At 33.9% G+C, this 15,515-nt stretch overlaps 1 protein-coding gene across 1 annotated transcript in view; it reads left to right on the top strand.

Annotated features, from left to right (window-relative positions):
* The window catches only part of SLC38A6 (solute carrier family 38 member 6), a 73,385-nt gene that overhangs the window by 39,998 nt on the left and 17,872 nt on the right, over positions 1-15,515 (top strand). Inside the window, 3 exon segments of the mRNA XM_082855153.1 lie at positions 773-851; positions 14,072-14,154; positions 14,626-14,684. Coding sequence (XP_082711279.1) covers positions 773-851; positions 14,072-14,154; positions 14,626-14,684 — 221 coding nt within the window.

Raw genomic sequence — 15,515 nt, 5'->3', positions numbered from 1 at the left:
TATACCAGAAATAAGATCATTATTAAAATGCTATAAAAGTTCTTGGATCCTGTCTGATAGAATGTGAGAAATAATGCTAGCTTCAGGTTTTGATTGCATAATACAGATGAGCCCTGTTAATAAAATGGAATAAAAGTTATAAGCTTTGTCTATTTAATATGCTTAATAGTTGCAATTGAATCTTTTCTCATCTGTTTTAGAGGACAACTTAAAATGTAACTCACTGTGCACTTTGTTATCGTTTTATAATAACGTGTCCAAAATGTGTGTGGGAGGACAGTGGCAGAGAAAAGGAGAGAGAGGAAGTGAGACTTCTGGGGGGAGGTCTCTCTCTAGTAAGAAAGAACAAATAATCAAAATTATTAGCTGTACTTATTTATCTCCTGTGTCTATATCAAATGTTGCTAAACTAACTGCTAATGCCTTGGACAGAGGAATAACATTAAGAGTTTTGGCCAAACTTCAAGCAAAATTTCATTTATAAGTGGCCTATAATCGAGATGCTTTCTTTTACCTAAATCATTTGCCTTGAACTTGAAATGTAAACAAAGGTACCTAATGAGCTTGCCAATTACTCTTCTCTACAAAGTTATTTATCTCCATTTTTATCTCCATTCCTGGTATATCTCTATCTTTGAGGATAGTGCAGTATGGATTAATCTTCCACATGCTGTTGTAGCCCAAATGGACATCCATATTTCTGGATAGATTGTTCTTTAAATGGTTAAAAATTATAGAATTCTAATAGGGACTCTTTTTATTCTGTTTGCAGCTATGTCATCTTATCTTTTAATTATTAAAACAGAGCTTCCTGCTGCTATTTCAGAATTTTTGTCTGGAGACCATAGTGGGTAAGAAAAAATATTTCACATTGTATCCATTCATTTATTAATTCAATAAATACATATTAAGCCCTTGTGGGAAGTAAAATAAATGTAGCCCCTGCCCTCAAGACACTTACAAATTAGGCAGAGGCAGAGTAATAATAGAGAAGAAAACGCTCTGCAGATGTCTAGTGATGCTCCATTATGTGCAGAGCACTGCACTGTGAACCCTCTGATGTGCCAGTGTAATTCTTGCATTCCATGGGGGCATGAAAGGACAGGACAGGTATGAGCTAGCTCTTGGAGAAGAGTAAAGGAGAAATTTCTGGATATGAAAGATTGGGTGGGGGATGGGGGAAGGCAGAAAGCACTGACAGTAAAGGTCTTAGTGGAGGGGAGTGGATAATTCTGCTGCCACTTTTCAGCGAACCATAGTGATAAAGATAAATCAGAGTGATAACGTTACAACATACTTGTGTAAGATCCTGTTAGACAGCATTATTAGAAAAAATTTGTTTCATTTCCTGTTTTTTAACAATATTATAAACAATACTAAACCATGTTACACTGCCCTTCTCCTTTCTTATTTTAAAAATACTGGGCAGCTCAATATCAAAAAAACAAACAACCCAATCCAAACATGGGCAGAAGACCTAAATAGACTATTTTCTAAAGAAGATATACAGATTGCCAACAAACACATGAAAGGATGCACAACATCGCTAATCATTCGAGAAATGCAAATCAAAACTACAATGAGGTATCACCTCACATCAGTCAGAATGGCCATCGTCAAAAAATCTACAAACAGTAAATGCTGGAGAGGGTGTGGAGAAAAGGGAACCCTCTTGCACTGTTGGTGGGAATGTAACTTGTTACAGCCACTACGGAGAACAGCATGGAACAGTTCCTTAAAAAACTAAAAATAGAACTACCATATGACCCAGCAATCCCACTACTGGGCATATACCCTGAGAAAACCATAATTCAAAAAGAGACATGTACCACAGTGTTCATTGCAGCTCTATTTACAATAGCCAGGACATGGAAGCAACCTAAGTGTCCATCGACAGATGAATGGATAAAGAAGATGTGGCACATATATACGATGGAATATTACTCAGCCATAAAAAGAAACGAAATTGAGTTATTTGTAGTGAGGTGGATGGACCTGGAGTCTGTCATACAGAGTGAAGTAAGTCAGAAAGAGAAAAACAAATGCCATATGCTAACACATATATATGGAGTCTAAAAAAAAAATGGTTCTAATGAACCTAGGGGCAGGACAGGAATAAAGACACATGTAGAGAATGGACTTGAGGACATGGGGGAGGGGTAAGCTGGGATGAAGTGAGAGAGTGGCATGGACATATATACACTACGAAACATAAAATAGATAGCTAGTGGGAAGCAGCCGCATAGCACAGGGAGATCAGCTCAGTACTTTGTGACCACCTAGAGGGGTGGGATAGGGAGGGTGGGACGGAGACCCAAGAGGGAGGGGATATGGGGATATAGGTATATGTATACCTGATTCACTTTGTTATACAGCAGAAACTAACACAACATTGTAAAGCAATTATACTCCAATAAAGATGTTAAAAAAACAATACTGGGTTCTAAAGACTATTGACTCATCTCTTATTTATAGCAGAAAAAACCCAAATTAATTATACTTTTCCTTTTACTACGTATAACATGAAATTTTTAGAAAAATAAACTTGAAAAGACTAAATGAATCCTTTTAATTGTCATCAAATTATTATATATAGTTTCTAAACCACAACACTAAAACCCGTCAGACTTTTAGATTTAAATGTTTGGTTGTTTTGCTCCAATATTTGAACTTGTTGGACTGCAGGGCAAGTTTTCAAAATTGAGTTTTAGATTTTACAAGTTGGCTTCCATGAAAGAATTCTACTTAGACAACTGCAAATACATATTTATAAGGAAAATATGGTATAGTTTAAATCTGAATAGGAACCATCAAGAATATGTGATTGAAAAAAGGTAAGTAGAAGCCCTTAATGATTTTTCATCATTGGAATATATTGTGCCTTTGTATAGGTTTCCACATTCATTATCACATCAGATACAGCTACCTTGTTTTTTATTTTATCTATAGTTTTATCTAGTTACTTTTAAGTTTTTTGCTCTTATTTTGATCAACAGTTGCTAAATGACATACTTATGTGAAATTTGCCTTTGTATCTGCTGTAAAAATATTGAGGGCAACTTCTATTACTCAAAAAGTTCTGTGCAAAGAACAAACGTATGGACACCAAAGGGGGAAAGCGGCAGGGAGCAGGGTCGTGGTGGGATAAATTGGGAGATTGGGATTGACATATATACACTAATATGTATAAAATAGATAACAAGAACCTGCTGTATAAAAAAAAATTTTTAATTCTACGCAGTAAATTTCTTTTATAATTTAGGGCTAAGAACTCAAGGCAATAAGAGGTGAAATAAAGAATGTTAGACTAAGAGTAAATTCTCTCCATTTCATATTCAGTAACCTCAGGAAATTAATTTAACTTCTTTTGGCCATATAATTTAATTTTGGGCCTGAGGTTTCTTCATCTGGCATAACGGTGGTGCCAGTACTGCCTTCTTAACAAAGTTGTTGAGATGACCAAATAAGATATTATAAATATACATGCTTTTGTAAGCTGATAGCATAGTGTAAATGTGGAGAATTAAGCAACTCCGTAATGTCGTATGTCAGTTGTACCTCAAAAAAAAAAAAGAAGGAATTCCAGTAATAATAACTATATAAAGGTAGTTTTTCCCTATTTGCTCTGACTGCCAGTAAGTTCAGAGTCATATTTGAATGTATTGCATAAACTATGTTAATCCTACTAGTTGTCACATGTGTTCTCCTTTTTCTTGGTCCTGAATTTGGTGACTTCTCTTTATTTTCTTTTTTATTGTCATATATCACAAGGACAAAAATACATATAAAATTTTAGAAATAATTAAGGTAGTATGTGACAGAACTGTTAAAACTTAGGTCTTCTTTTTCTAAAAGTGATGCTTTTACCATAGCTTCATTTTAAATCAGTTGTCATTTACTTTATTGGGTTTTTTCCTCTGATTTGTTTAAAGAAACAAATAAAAATTAACTGCATTTTATTCATATTAGTAGAAAATTGATAAAAATGTTATTTTTACATGTCAGAAATGAATTTTTAAAACTGTATACTTCAAAATACTGTGGCTGGTTTGCATCATCTCTGTTATGATGTTTTAAAATTGCACATCTTTTTAACAGCCTCATCTTGTTTTAAATGTAACGTATATTCACTTATTTTGGATTTCAAAGTTTTGAAAAGCATTAGTAAGTGACTAATTATATTAATTGGTTAGAATGCAGTTAAATCATTAGTCTTTAAACCTTAATGCTGTAAAATAATTAAGACACAAATGTTATGGTAATTGATTTAACTATCTGGGCAGTTTATTTCTAGGTAGAGTTACAGAGCAATATTTCTTCTGTGAGATTAATCTGATATTGATATACTTTTAGGGTTTGAATTACAATGCATTGCAGTTAAGAATTTTCTGTTGTGCTTATTTTCTGTGTTATCCGTGAGATTTGATGTGCCTTTGTGAAAACTAAACCTTTATAAAGATGTTATCAAAAAGAAACTTTATTTTCATAATATCCTAATTTCAAAACTTATTATTAGAAGTCAGAAGCTATAATACTTATACCAATTTTTTATGAGGCATCTATATTTTCATAGAATAACTTATATTCAAAAAAATCTATGGCTGTTAAAAGTTGGAAGCTCTCTGTTAACATTTAATGATCTTGTCAGCGGAATATGATTGACACAATTAAGTTGTCTTGCATTTGAGTTACATAATTGATATGGGATGTGAGTAAGATCCTAATTCAGAACATATGATACTCTTGTTCCATTCGAGAATGAAATTAAAGCAACTTATAAATAAATCTGGTTTTCATTAAAATACGGGAAAAAATCTGCATGCCAAAGCATTTGCAATACAGCTAAGGATCTATACTCTATATTTCATACTTGGAACATTTTTATCACATAGGATTAAATCCACAGATCAAACAAGTTTTCCAGGAAGTATAAAACTTTTTACTCTAATTCTTTTGGCTTGAAGAGAGTGTATATTTACGATAGATCACAGTAGGAAAATAGGGGTTTTGTTAGATAACTCTTTTTTCCCCCACTTAGGAAAAAATTTCAGGTTAGCATATTCTTCTAAAATCTTGAGTTATAAAATGTGCTTTTGCAATGTCTTTGTACTGGCTTGTATTTCTCAAGCTGGAGTTTTATTTTGTAAGTTTAATCATTTCTGTTCCTTGGAAAATATCCATTGCCAAGCACAATTCAGTTGACTGTGACATGCACATGAAATTTAAACTAACTTTACTGTGCATTACTGTATTGCCTTTATTTATTTATTTATTTAGTTTTTAACATCTTTATTGGAGTATAATTGCTTCACAGTGGTGTGTTAGTTACTGCTTTATAACAAAGTGAATCAGTTATACATATACATATGTTCCCATATCTCTTCCCTCTTGCGTCTCCCTCCCTCCCACCTTCCCTATCCCACCCCTCTATGTCGTCACAAACCACTGAGCTGATCTCCCTGTGCTATGTGGCTGCTTCCCACTAGCTATCTGTTTTACATTTGGTAGTGTATATATGTCCATGCCACTCTCTCACTTTGTCATAGCTTACCCATCCCCCTCCCCATATCCTCAAGTCCATTCTCTAGTAGGTCTGTGTCTTTATTCCCGTTTTACCCTTAGGCTTTTCATGACCTTTTTTTTTTCTTAGATTCCATATATATGTGTTAGCATACAGTATTTGTTTTTCTCTTTCTGACTTACTTCACTCTGTATGACAGACTCCAGGTCCATCCACCTCACTACAAATATCTCAATTTCGTTTCTTTTTATGGCTGAGTAATACTCCATTGTATATATGTGCCACATCTTCTTTATCCATTCATCTGATGATGGACACTTAGGTTGTTTCCATCTCTGGGCTATTGTAAATAGAGCTGCAATGAAGATTTTGGTACATGACTCTTTTTGAATTCTGGTTTTCTCAGGGTATATGCCCAGTAGTGGGATTGCTGGGTCATATGGTAGTTCTATTTGTAGTTTTTTAAGGAACCTCCGTCCTGTTCTCCATAGTGGCTGTATCAATTTACATTCCCACCAACAGTGCAAGAGTGTTCCCTTTTCTCCACACCCTCTGCAGCATTTATTGTTTCTAGATTTTTTGATGATGTCCATTCTGACTGATGTGAGATGATATCTCATTGTAGTTTTGATTTGCCTTTCTCTGATTATTAATGATGTTGAGCATTCTTTCATGTGTTTGTTGGCAATCTGCATATCTTCTTTGGAGAAATGTCTATTTAGGTCTTCTGCCCATTTTTGGATTGGATTGTTTGTTTTTTTGCAACAAAAAGAATAAAATATCTAGGAATATACCTACCTAAGGAGACAAAAGACCTGTATGCAGAAAATTATAAGACACTGATGAAAGAAATTAAAGATGATACAAATAGATGGAGAGATATACCATGTTCTTGGATTGGAAGAATCAACATTGTGAAAATGACTCTACTACCCAAAGCAATCTACAGATTCAATGCAATCCCTATCAAACTACCACTGGCATTTTTCACAGAACTAGAACAAAAAATTTCACAATTTGTATGGAAACACAAAAGACCCCGAATAGCCAAAGCAATCTTGAGAATGAAAAATGGAGCTGGAGGAATCAGGCTCCCTGACTTCAGACTATACTACAAAGCTACAGTAATCAAGACAGTATGGTACTGGCACAAAAACAGAAATATAGATCAATGGAACAGGATAGAAAGCCCAGAGATAAACCCATGCACATATGGTCACCTTATTTTTGATAAAGGAGGCAAGAATATATGGTGGAGAAAAGAGCCTCTTTAATAAGTGGTGCTGGGAAAACTGGACAGGTATGTGTAAAAGTATGAAATTAGAACACTCTCTAACACCATACACAAAAATAAACTCAAAATGGATTAAAGACCGAAATGTAAGGCCAGACACTATCAAACTCTTAGAGGAAAACATAGGCAGAACACTCTATGACATAAATCACAGCAAGATCCTTTTGACCCACCTCCTAGAGAAATGGAAATAAAAACAAAAATAAACAAATGGGACCTAATGAATCTTAAAAGCTTTTGCACAGCAAAGGAAACCATAAACAAGACCAAAAGACAACCCTTAGAATGGGAGAAAATATTTCAAATGAAGCAACTGACAAAGGATTAATCTCCAAGATTTACAAGCAGCTCATGCAGCTCAATGCCTTTATTTTTTTTAATTTTATTTTATTTTATTTTTTATAGGGTAGAGGGAATCGGGGGAGAAAGTTTTTCTGTTTTTTTATAAATTTATTTATTTTATTTTATTTTATTTTATTTTTGGCTGCGTTCTTCATTGCTGCACGCGGCTTTTCTCTAGTTGTGGCGAGCGGGGACTACTCTTCGTTGCGGTGTGCGGGCTTCTCGTTGTGGTGGCTTCTCGTTGTGGAGCACAGGCTGTAGGTGCATGGGCTTCAGTAGTTGTGGCACGTGGACTCAGTAGTTGTGGCTCATGGGCTGTAGAGCGCAGGCTCAGTAGTTGTGGCGCACGGGCTTAGTTGCTCCGTGGCATGTGGGATCTTCCTGGACCAGGGATCGAACCCGTGTCCCCTGCATTGGCAGGCGGATTCTTAAGCACTGCGCCACCAGGGAAACCCAATGCCTTTATTTTTGATGAATGGTAAAGAAAAGTATTGTATTTATAATTGCTTGTATTAAGATAACTTAATAAAGATAAGAAATGACTAATATTAACCAGTAGCCAAACCAGGGATAGAGAAATTATTTTTTGCAATAGTTATTTTTAATATTAGGAATTAAAAGTTTAATCCTGTGAAGAGAGTGTAAAGAAATCACAATCTTGAGAAAAATGAGGCAGTATCTGAAAAAATACCATAAATTCAGAGTGACTCTTGAAGAATAGAGAGTATTTCCATTGCTTCTGTTACTAAGATCATCATCATCCTTTTGCTGATTTTGCAGACATAGAATGAAGTTGTTGAACCAGATGATCTCTGAGTTCCCTTCTAGCTCTAACATTCAATAATTCTGTGATTCTGAGTTAACTGCTGGGAGGAGGTGAAGTTATCTTCTGGCCCCCAGTTCAGTGCTCTGGGCAATCATGTGGCTTCTACAGACATGAGTGAATTGTGATCTCAAATTATAAAGTTATAAAGTATATAATAGTGTATGTTATAAAGTTCAGAATTTCAAAGTGTTCCTAAGATTCTTATACAGGAGAAAAGAGTCTTTGGTCCTGAGGATTAACGTGCTCCCTTTGCCCAGCTCTCTCTTCGTGACAGCAGGGACAGCAGAATTAACAGATGGAATCTACTTTGGTGTGCCTCTGGGCCTTTTTTTTCCCTTGCACTGCAACTGTCTGAGTCTCTTTTGGGTCCCAGAAGGAAGGAGATTTCAGGCATAGAGCCCTGGGCTTTTTGCCAGCTTCAGAAATTTAGTTGCCAGGTGTTCTTCAGTGAGGGTTATTTTGAAGTTCTCATTTTCGTATGTATTCAAGAGTGATTAGAAGATGAATATGCCGAGGAGTGTCATGTTGTATTTGTAATCTCTGAACGCTCTTAGAACCTCCTGCATACCAGGACTTGAGGGGCATGTGCAAATGCAGGCCCATTAGCTAGAAATACTTATGTGTAGGTTTTAGTTTCTGGCACATGCATTTCCTAAAGACATGAGTTAGGGTGGAGAAGGGTGAGCTGTGCTCATGGTGTTGCTTCTGCTGTTGCTCCATCTCTTGTTCTGTTAAAGAGGAAGTTGTCAGCACCCGACAGTACCTTTTATTGTGTATCTTTTTTTATATTTTGGCTGCACTGCATGGCATGCGGAATCTTAGTTCCCTGACCAGGGATCGAAATCGCACACCCAGGGAAGTCCAATAGTACCTTTTAAAGATACATTAAAGAGGACTTCTTCATACACCAAGGTGTAAAAGAGACACAGTGAATCATAAAGTTTGTGTTAGAAGCCATGGGCTGAAGCCCATGTAGAGGAAAACCTTTTCTTTCTTTACTTTTTTTCTTTTTTTTAAGTGAGATGTTTACATATAACAACATTGTGTAAGTTTAAGGTGTCCAACATGTAGATTTGATACACTTATGTACTGTGGTATGATTGCCACTGTAGTGTTAGCTAATACCTCCATTACCTTATGTACTTATCATTTCTTTTCTGTAGTGAGAATATTTAACATCCAGTCTCTTAGCAACTTCCAAGTATATAAAATAGTTATGTTAACTATAATCACGTTGCTGCTTTGCATTAGATTCCCAGAACTTATTCATCCTCTACCTGCAAGTCTGTACCATTTGATCAACATCTCCTCAGTCCCCCTACCCACCAGCCCCTGCTAACCACCATTCTACTCTGTTTCTACAAGTTCAGCTTTTTTAGATTCCACAAATATGTGATACACAGTATTTGTCTTTTTCTGTCTGACTTATCTCACTTAGCATAATGCTCACGTTGGTCTGTTGATGTTATCACAAATGGCAAAATTTATTTCTTTCTCATGACTGAATAATATTCCATCGTGTGTGCGTGTGTGCACCACATCTTCTTTATCGATTCATCCATTGACAGACACTTAGGTTGTTTCCATATCTTGGCTATTGTGAATAATGCTGCAATAAACATGGGAGTACAGATATCTTCTTGATATCCTGTTTTAATTTCCTTTAGATGTATGCCCAGAAGTGGGATTGTTGGACCAATCATATGGTAGTTCTGTTTTTAATTTTTTGAGGAACCAACATACTGTCTTCCATAGTGACTGAACCAATTCACATTCCCACCAACAGTGCACAAGTCTTCCCTTTTCTCCATATCCTTGTCAATACTTGTTATCTCTTGTCTTTTTTTTTTAAGATTTTTTTTTTGATGTGGATCGTTTTTAAAGTCTTTATTGAATTTGTTACAATATTGCTTCTGTTTTATATTTTGGTTTTTTGGCCGTGAGGCATTTGGGATCTTAGCTCCCTGACCAGGGATCGAATCTGCACCCCCTGCATTGGAAGGCGAAGACTTAACCACTGGACTGCCAGGGAAGTCCCTCTCTTGTCTTTTTGATGATACCTATACTAACAGGTGTGAGGTGATATTTCATTGTGCTTTTGATTTGTATTTCCCTGATGATTAGAGATGTTGATCATCTTTTCACATACCTATTGGCCATTCATATATCTTCTTTGGAGAAAAAAAATGTCTATTTCCTCTGCCCATTTTAAAATTGGATTGTTTGATTTTTTGCTATTGAACTGTGTGAGTTCTTTATGTATTTTGAATATTAGTCTCTTATCAGATATATGATTTGGAAATATTTTCTTCTATTCCGTAGATTGCCTTTTCATTTTGTTGATTGTTTCTTTTGCTGTACAGAAGCTTTTTATTTTGATATAGTTCCTTTCACTTTTGCTTTTGTTGCTTGTGCTTTTGGTGTCGTATTAAAAAAAAAACTGTTGCCACGACCAATGTCAAGAAGCTTTTTCCTTGTGTTTTCTTCTATAAGTTTTATAGTTTCAGGTCTTACATTTAAGTCTTTAATCTATTTCAAGTTAATTTTTGTGAATGCTGTAAGATAGATTTCATTTTTCTGTATATGGCTATCCAATTTTCCCAGTACAATTTATTGAAAAGACTTCTTTCCCCACTGAATATTCTTGGATCCTTTGTTGAATATTAGTTGACAGTATATGGAGTGGGGAGGGGGTATTCCTAGGCTCTCTAGTCTGTTCTGTTGGTCTGTGTGTCTATTTGTATGCCAGTACTATATTGTTTTGATTACTAAAGCTTTGTAGTATAGTTTGAAGTCAGCTGTGTTTTCTTTCTCAGGATTGCTTTGGCTATTTGGAGTCTTTTGTGGTTCCATACAAATTTTAGGATTGTTCTATTTTGGGAAATAATGTCATTGGAATTTGATAGCGATTGCATTGACTCTATAGATAGCTTTGGATAGTATGGACATTTTAACACTATTGATTCTTCTGATCCATGAACACAGACTGGATATCTTTCCATTTGTCTGTGTCTTCAGTTTCTTTCATTTAAGCCTTATAGTTTTCAGTGTACTAATCTTTCACTTCCTTTGTTAAATAGTCATAAGTTTTATTGCTTTCATGCTATTGTGAATGGGATTGTTTTCTTTATTTCTTTTTTGGATATTTCTTTGTTAGTTTATAAAAACACAACTGATTTCTGTATGTTGATTTTGTATCCTTCAACTTTACATAATTTGTTGATTAGCTCTAACAGTTTTTTGGTTGCAGTCTTCAGGATTTTCTATATATAAGATCATATCCACAAATAAAGACAGATTTACTTCTTTTCCAATTTGTATGCCATTTATTTCTTTCTCTTGCCTGATTGCTCTAGCTAGGACTTCCATGTTGAATAAGAGTGGAATAACTATTCAACTATGTTGAATAAGAGTGGTAAGAGTAGGCACCCCGGTCTTGTTCCTGATCTTAGAGAAGAAGCCTTCAACCTATAGCCTTTATTATATTGAGATTTGTTCCCTCTATATCAAATTTGTTGAAGGTTTTTATCATGAAGGGATATTGTATTTTGTCACATGCTTTTTTTTGCAGCTATTGAGATGATCATATGATTTTTATCTTTCATTCTATTAATGTGCTATATCATGTTGATTGATTTTCATATGTTGATCCACCCTTGCATCCCATGGATAAATCTCACTTGACCATAGTGTATGATCCTTTTAATGTGCTGTTGAATTCAGTTTGCTAATATTTTGTTGAGAATTTTTATAATATATTCACCAGGATTATTGGTCTGTAGTTTTGTTTTTTTTGTAATGTCCTTATGTGACTTTGATAGTAGGGTATGCTGGCCTCATAAAATGAGTTTGGGAGTTTTTGCTCCACTCCAATTTTGGGGAAGAGTTTGAGAAGTAGTGGCATTAATTTTTCTTGAAATGTTTGGTAGAATTCACCAATAAAACCATGGGTCCTGGGCTTTTCTTTGTTGGTGGGTTTTTGATTACTGATTCAGTGTTCTTACTCATTATTGGTCTGTTCGTATTTTTTAGTTCTTCCTGATTCAGTCTTGGTATATTGTACATTTCTAGGAATTTGTTCTGTCCATTTTCTTAATTTAACAGGCAGTGGGAGACTTTGGCTCTCTGGTAGTGAAAGGATACATTATAGCCAATTGGAAATTCTGAGAGCATCTACCAAATGACTTGAAAAAGTAATACCTATTGTCTTTGATGCTCCCAGCTCTCATATTAGCATGAATTTTACTTTGTTACCATTGTGCATGTGTATATATGCATATGTTTCAGTGTAAAAATATGACAGCTACATTGCAGAAAATTTAGAAGAGAAAGCAAATTAAAATTATGCAATTACCTAATCACTGTTATCATTTTATTTCCTTTGAATTTTTCCCAAAAAGCATTTTTCAAACATAGTTAATAATATTTATTTTGTATTTCTATCATTAGTATTTTCTATTTTACTAAATGTTTTTTTCAAAAGCTGCTTAACATTCCATTGGGTGTGCTTTTTTAAAAAAAATTTTATTGGATTATAGTTGATTTACAATGTGTTAGTTTCAGGTGTACAGCAAAATGAATCAGTTATACATGTACATATATCCAATAAAATTTTTTTTAAAAAGAGTGTGCTGTTTTTGACATAAGCATTTTCTAGTGTTAGATATATAGGATTGTCCCTCAACTTTCTAATATTATAATAATGTTGTAGTTACAGCTTCATGCACATAGAATTCTTTATATTTTAGATTATTCTCTTAGAGTAGATTTCCACATTTTTATTGTCCTTTGTACATATTATCAAGGTTTTTCCAAAAGATAATGCTAATTGACAAGATCACTAGCAATGTGTGAAGGACCAATTATTCCACATCCTTGAATATTATTTTTTTAATATTTTTACTCATTTAATTTCTATAGCCTTATTATTTATTTCTTTAATTAGCACCAGAGATTGGGTTTTTCTTCATGTGTATTTACTAGTTGTACTTCTTTCATGAATTGTTTAATTTTTATGTACTAAAGCAAAGTCTTTACTATTAAAGTCTTGGGGGAATTGTCTAATTTTTTAAAACTTCAACACATGTATTTTTATATTGAAAAATTAAAACCATGTATATGCAACCAGTAAATAAAATAAAAATTTCTCGATGCTGCTACATAGAAATATCCACTTTTGGTATTTTAAGTATATCTTTCTGACCTTTTTAAAATGTGCATCCATTTTTTTTTAAATAATCAAATACACTATCACACTTTTAATCTACCTTTTCTCATTCATTATTCTATTGCCTTTATATGAAAAATGTCATATGTTTTCTCCTGGTAGTTCATGCCCTTTCCTGAAAATTTGAAAAATATGGAAAACTATAAAGAAGAAAAAGTACCCATCATTCTACCACCCAGGGATAATGGCTATCAATATATTGCAGTTCCTTTCCATTTTTAATGAATCTATATTTTCCCTCAAACTTGTTATCATACTAAATATATTTATGATATATTCAGTATATTATTATACTTATAAAATGTTTTTTTATGATTGTCCCATAGTCTCATAATTTATTTTAAAATTGTCATGGTCTTAGATGTTTGTTTCCAATTTTCATTATTTTAAATGTTTTCAGTAAACATCTTTTTACAAAAATGTTCTTATTGATGATTGTTTTCTATTTTTAATAGTCATTTATTAAGTGTCAAATATTTTAAGGCTCTCAGTATCTATTGCCAAACTGCTTTCCAGAAAGGTAATTTACACAGTTTATACTTTTACTAGTTTTGTGTACATCTCATCACTCTTCACTCACATTGTCTATTATCTTACTTTAAAATATTTGCTAATTTGGTAGTTGGAAAATGGCATCTCATTGTTTTGATACATTTTTAAATGTGAATTCATTAACAAGAATAATAGGATCCCACAAGAACATATTTTAACAAAAAGAAGTAGGCTTTTCCTAATGGGTGGTTGTAATGGTTATACTGTATGAGTGTGTGTGTGTGTGTGTGTGTGTGTGTGTGTGTGTGTGTGTGTGTAAACACAAACACTGAAGTCCTGTGCCTAAAATAGAACTTTTTTTCCTAATAGGTCTTGGTATCTTGATGGAGAAACACTGCTAATAATCATCTGTGTTGCCATTGTGTTCCCTCTTGCACTTCTTCCTAAAATAGGTAAATCTTTATAGAAGAGGACATTATTTGTTTAGAAGAAAAGAAAAAGAAAGAAAGAAAATACTATTAAGGGGCTTTTAAATTTCATAGTACCACATTTTTAGCAGAAGGTGGTTGTGAATCATTTTGAACTTGGACTTTTAGGTTGTTCAGCTTTCAGCCCTGCCTAGTTAACCTATTACTTGGTTTGCAGTAGTATTTTGTCTGCCCCACTAAAATAAAACCTTTACAACGGAACATTAAAGAGCAGCCTTTCCTTACAGTGTACCATTAGTGGTAAGCCAGTTCCAATTCTGCTGTACAGAGCTACATAAATGATCTGTGACAGATAGTTGGAATGTTGTTATTCTCAACCCTAAGCCCCAGATACCAAGCACTGTAATAAAAAACATGCCCAAGATGTATAGCTTTAGCTGCACGTTAGGATCACTTTCCTTATAAATTGCTTTTTATTTTACTGTTATTTTACAGGCTTTCTTGGCTACACAAGTAGTTTATCATTTTTCTTTATGGTGTTCTTTGCTCTTGTGGTAAGTTTAAAATATAGTGTATTGCTTATCTCCTCACTAAAATTGAACTCATTGTGTTAATGTCTTTTTTCTCTTAACTCTGTTTTTTGTTGGGAAGGTATCCCATTTTATTTCAACGTGTTATTAAAAGCACTTTTATTCTGCAAAACTGTTTCCTCCATTGTATCTATTTTGAAGAGGCTTAGCTAGAGTAGCATTTCAAATTCAGTTTCTCTTCTGGTTAACTAGAGAGGAGAGCATACCAATTCTGTTAAAACCTTATATGGAGTATAATTCTTTGGCTAGGTGTATGTATCCATTTATTTCTGTACAATATTGTGTGTGTATGTTTTGGGGGATACTCAAGCATGAGAATCAGGCTGGTTCTAATCCGTAAAATCAATTCGGTCCTAGTCATCTTAATTTTTGAAACTTTGTTCCATTAACGAAACCATAGCTTCAGGGGCTTAACTGTTGATGAGATCTAGTAAGAATTGGAGTGCCTGAATTCTATCTGGTCTGGTTTATTCAGCGTGGTTAAGCTCTCATGAAAAGCCTGCTGCAAAGAAATTTTTTTTTTTCACATGTGGAATGTTTTTTTAAATTAGCCCACTTTTGTTATAACGTAGGAAAAATATCTCTCAGATGGTAAACTTTATTCTAATATTTATTAAATAATTTAATATAAAGATAAGAGAATTCTTTTAAAAAAGATAAAAGAGAATTTGAATTTCTTATTTCTTTTAAATTCTTCTAAAACAGATTTTAACAATCCAAAGACTGTATTTTTGTGTGAAATTTTGGAAAAAAAATCCTTTTTCTTTTTGCTTAGCAGTTTATTCCATAGTCAGT

The sequence above is a fragment of the Leucopleurus acutus genome (assembly GCF_964270905.1).
Source record: "Leucopleurus acutus genome assembly, chromosome: 1".
Taxonomy (NCBI): domain Eukaryota; kingdom Metazoa; phylum Chordata; class Mammalia; order Artiodactyla; family Delphinidae; genus Leucopleurus; species Leucopleurus acutus.
The sequence above is the reverse complement of the archived record's forward strand: the minus strand, read 5'-3'. Positions and strand labels throughout refer to the sequence as shown.